General features: G+C 35.8%; 1 protein-coding gene across 1 annotated transcript; it reads left to right on the top strand.

Moving 5' to 3' along the window:
- Window positions 1-469: 469 nt before the first annotated feature.
- LOC106653369 (zinc finger protein 846-like) lies at window positions 470-2,402 on the top strand. Its single transcript, XM_023457964.1, has 4 exons — window positions 470-557; window positions 633-710; window positions 786-897; window positions 980-2,402. Exons 1-4 carry the CDS (start codon window positions 514-516, stop codon window positions 2,216-2,218), a joined length of 1,473 nt encoding a protein of 490 aa, XP_023313732.1. The 5' UTR covers window positions 470-513; the 3' UTR covers window positions 2,219-2,402.
- Window positions 2,403-4,347: the final 1,945 nt, after the last annotated feature.

The raw sequence follows: 4,347 nt of genomic DNA, 5'->3' as shown, positions 1-4,347 counted from the left end.
GAAAAATTGCTCGAGATCTATATAAAAAATATGCTGATTTATTTAACACGCGCCCGATACAGGTATACATATTTACGATAAGCTACGCTATAGTTTCGTCAACTCGCGGATTTGTAGGTGTTCTCGGTGCGTCTAAGATGATTGCCCGCGTCATGGCGATATATACATTTCGCACGTGATTCCGACATAAACGACGACAATTTCTAACAACTCTAGTGCATTCACTGTACTAGGACACATCATAAGCTCGATTCGTGAAGTGTTAAATTATTACTTTCTTCTATTTATAATTTCTTTGTAATAAAATTCAAAGAAAATTGCTAATTGTTTATTACGCCGGAGATCAATAGTAAAATTTCTCCAATAATAAATCGTAAGTTTAGAGTGTCTCTGTTGACATAATTTTTCTCAAACTTTCATTTCACGATTTGTAAATATGATTATATCTATAAGTTACCTAGTTCGATGTGTATAACATCATTACAGAAAAATTAGTCGTTGATCAAGCTCCAAATGAGAAACATGGACTTCAGTGATGTATATAACTCTGATGTCAGGTAATTTTTATTTGCTGGCGAATGAAATTTAAAAAAAAAATGGCACAATACTTTATATTATTGGGAATGTTGCAGAGTGAAGGAGGAACCAAATGATCTTTTTCCAATTGAAAATGAAAATTATAAGATGATTGACAATGCACACGATGTCAGGTAATTTTTGTTTCGTGAGAATAATATTTTATAAAAATGTTAGTATTATACTTAATTTTAATGTGAATATTGCAGCGTGAAGGAGGAGCCCAATGATGTTTCCCCAATTGAAATTGATGATTACCAGATAATTGGCAATACACATGATGCTAACACTGATGAATCCTTGCGATGTCTAGAAAATTTTGTAAGTGTTCATATAGCACTGCTTATAGCTGACATTTTTAACAAAAATTTTCCCTAATCTTGAATTCAAATTATTTTTCTAGACTCGTGGCCCTGACGATGTCGAAGTAGAATTCGAATGTAAGGACGAGAAGCTCGGCATCAACTTATTAGTAGTCAAGAAAATCGAGGATGATTATCCAGATCATTTGCAGCATATGAAAAATAGTTGCGATTATCAGACTCAAAAGAAAATTAAAGAAGAAATTGTCGACGAAATAAAAGAAGAATTGAATTTGGATGGTGAACTCAGTGATGCATTTGATGCAAATGAAAAAACATTTGCTCAAAAAAGTCTATGTGAAACCCATGATAAATTACGCAATCGTGCCAAATATCCATGTAATATATGCGGTACAAAATTTGCACGAAAAAATTTTCTTAAGATCCACATCGATTCAGTACATAATGGTGTTAAACATGCGTGTGGTGTGTGTGGAAAAACATTCACCCAAAAAGGACATCTCAAAATTCACATCGATGCAATGCATAAAGGTATGGCACCTACTTGCGAAGTGTGCGGAAAGAAATTCGTATTGAAGCGTGGTCTCAAACTCCACATGGATGCAGTGCATAATAAGATAACTCACGCATGTGATACATGTGGCAAAATATTTTCGATGAAAGATACTCTCAAGAAACACATCAATGCGACGCATAAAGGTATGGCACCTACTTGCGAAGTGTGCGGAAAGAAATTCGCATTCAAGAGTGGTCTCAAACTCCACATGGATACAGTGCATAATAAGATAACTCACGCATGTGATACATGTGGCAAAATATTTATGCTGAAAGATACTCTGAAGATTCACATCGATTCAGTTCATAATGATATTACCCATGAATGTAAAGTGTGTGGCAAGAAATTCGCGGTTAAGAGTGGTCTCAAAGTCCACATATATGCAGTGCATAATAAGATAACTCACGCATGTAATACATGTGGCAAAATATTTACGCTGAAAGGTACTCTCAAGGTTCACATCGATTCAGTTCATAATGATATTACCCATGAATGTAAAGTGTGTGGCAAGAAATTCGCTTTCAAGAGTGGTCTCAAATTCCACATGGATGCAGTGCATAATAAGATAACTTACGCATGTAATACGTGCCGCAAGACATTTACTCGAAAGGATCGTCTTAAAACTCACATTAAAACGCAGCATGAAGACATTGCATGCGTTATCTGCGGAGAAAAATTTAAACATAGGAAAGATCTATACAGACACATCAAAAGCTTGCATGAGGGCAATACCCAAGCACGAGATCAATGCAAAAGATCTTAAAACGTCTGTCAATACTACGCAAGATGATAAAACATCGAGACAAATGAGTGGTTATAAAACTGTCATCAAGATAGGGCATCACTCACGCATTACCACCCAATAAATGTATAAAATTTACATAGAAATTTTGTGAAAAAAATTACTATTATATTTTGGATTACTCCTACGTTTTCCATCTGACTGCTTAAGAAACGATCAAGTTTTAAATAAATTAATAAACTTTTTATGACGAAAAAAACATGATGTTTCATTTGAATCAATCTATATCCACACGCCTTACCTGTCTCGTATGAATTCATATATGTTATATACTTAACTCTGGCCTAAAAAGCAAAGAGCTGCGTCCACCCCTAGTGAGCACCGACTTTTATTATATAACGGCGTGATATGGATTATTATTAAAACATCGGCAGCGACGATCTATATATACTATACGTCCCAAAGAGCAGGTATGTACAATATATACGCGGAGCGAACAGAAGAGTAATTTTTACCCTCTTAGTGAGTAAAGAACGTCCAAGCGTGTCCACTGACAGTCACGCTATTGTTTAAGCATGAGGCTGTTGTAACGTGATGGTATATAGACTGCTATACTCTGCCGGAGGGTAAAAATTACTCTTTTGTTCGCTCCGCGCATACGTAATGATGGCTATAACGCAACATTCGACGCGAATATGACAATATGACAGGCTAGCCTCGAGCGAGGGTGGCAGAAAGGATCGAGCTTTACTTTTCTTTTTTGAGCTTCGTGCCGAGCGTGCATTGAGATCGGTTACGCTCGGCTGACTTGAGTGCTGCTCGACCGTCGCTAGCCTCGCGTTTTTACTTGTATACTTACGCATTATATTATATTCGAGGTATTGCCTAGCCGATTGAAAAGTCACTCTCTCTTATAGAACTACTGTGTTTGCTATACATTATGCGAGTGGAATGAAAAAAAGGTGACGGGTGCAGTGGCTTACGTATATTTTCAGCTGCGCAGATTTTCAATGAACAAGTGGGATAAGTTCTGAATTTTATACGTGAACTATCATCAGAACTAATCAATTGCTTCAATTTTGTATTTTGAAGTGTACGATTTATCTCATCCATTTTATCTCCGTGTAATACAAATTTTATTGAAGGCAGTCTTACCCAATGACAAAATTATTAAACATGAATAATGATGAATTATATAAACATTTCTTCAATTCTTCGCCTCCAGAATAAAATAACCACAGTTAGAGTTATAAAAATAACTATTGTAAAAAAAAAAAAAATTGAATGACCAATGAATTAACAGATAAATTGGTAACTCAATTGTAAACAATATGATCAGAAACGATTTTGCCATCGACCATCGATACAATTATCGTGTTTGTAGTAAAAACAAATTATTTTGTAAGTTGTATTAGGAGTCAGTTGCTTCGGCGCGTCACCTACTGCCCGCGTGCATGCGTGTGTGCTGTACTGCAGGAGTGTGTATGCCTAGAGCGCAGACTCAGCCGAGTTCGGAGACACAGATATTTCAGTCGGTTGCGGTGTAAGGTCGTGTGTTGAGTTTTCTCAACGTTAGGGAATGAAGCATCTCGTTTTAATTATTAATTTAATCTGAGCCTTTTTATTTTAATTTCTTACCACTCTTATCAGTTGTCTTTAACAAAGAAACCAGTCATAACACCAAAACATAAATTTCACTCATTTAATTTCCATGGTACAAAATAGAAAGTTCCGTCGTTTGATTCTGACACTACCAACATGGATCAAAGCGATAAGAAATCCGCCGAAATTTTCTCTCAAGACAATTTAAGCGAACAAGACATTTTTGTTTCTGACGAAAAGCAACACATTTGTGATATTTGCCAGGAGGCATTTACACTACAATCGAGCATGATAACTCACCGAGAAACAATTCACGATGAACATAAATATTTTACATGTGACAAGTGCGAACAAAAATTCGAGTTTCGCAGTCATTTGAGTAGACACCAAATATCAGAACACAAGAGTCACAAAGATTTTGCATGCGATAGGTGCGAGAAAAAATTTGTGAAAAAATCGAGTTTGTTTACGCATCAAAAATTAGTACACAAAAATCGCGAAGATTTGACTTGTAATAAGTGCGAGAGAAAATTTGAAAATAAATCGAA

The sequence above is a fragment of the Trichogramma pretiosum genome, unplaced genomic scaffold (assembly GCF_000599845.2).
Source record: "Trichogramma pretiosum strain Unisexual culture from Peru unplaced genomic scaffold, Tpre_2.0 scaffold35, whole genome shotgun sequence".
NCBI classification, from domain to species: domain Eukaryota; kingdom Metazoa; phylum Arthropoda; class Insecta; order Hymenoptera; family Trichogrammatidae; genus Trichogramma; species Trichogramma pretiosum.
This window is presented reverse-complemented; position numbering and strand designations above follow the sequence as displayed.

Excerpts from the sequence above, each read along its gene's own strand:
- LOC106653369 (XM_023457964.1), top strand. The coding sequence starts at position 514 with ATGAGAAACATGGACTTCAGTGATGTATATAACTCTGATGTCAG. Across the intron at positions 558-632 it reads GTATATAACTCTGATGTCAG|AGTGAAGGAGGAACCAAATG; the intron begins GTAATTTTTATT and ends GGAATGTTGCAG. Across the intron at positions 711-785 it reads GACAATGCACACGATGTCAG|CGTGAAGGAGGAGCCCAATG; the intron begins GTAATTTTTGTT and ends TGAATATTGCAG.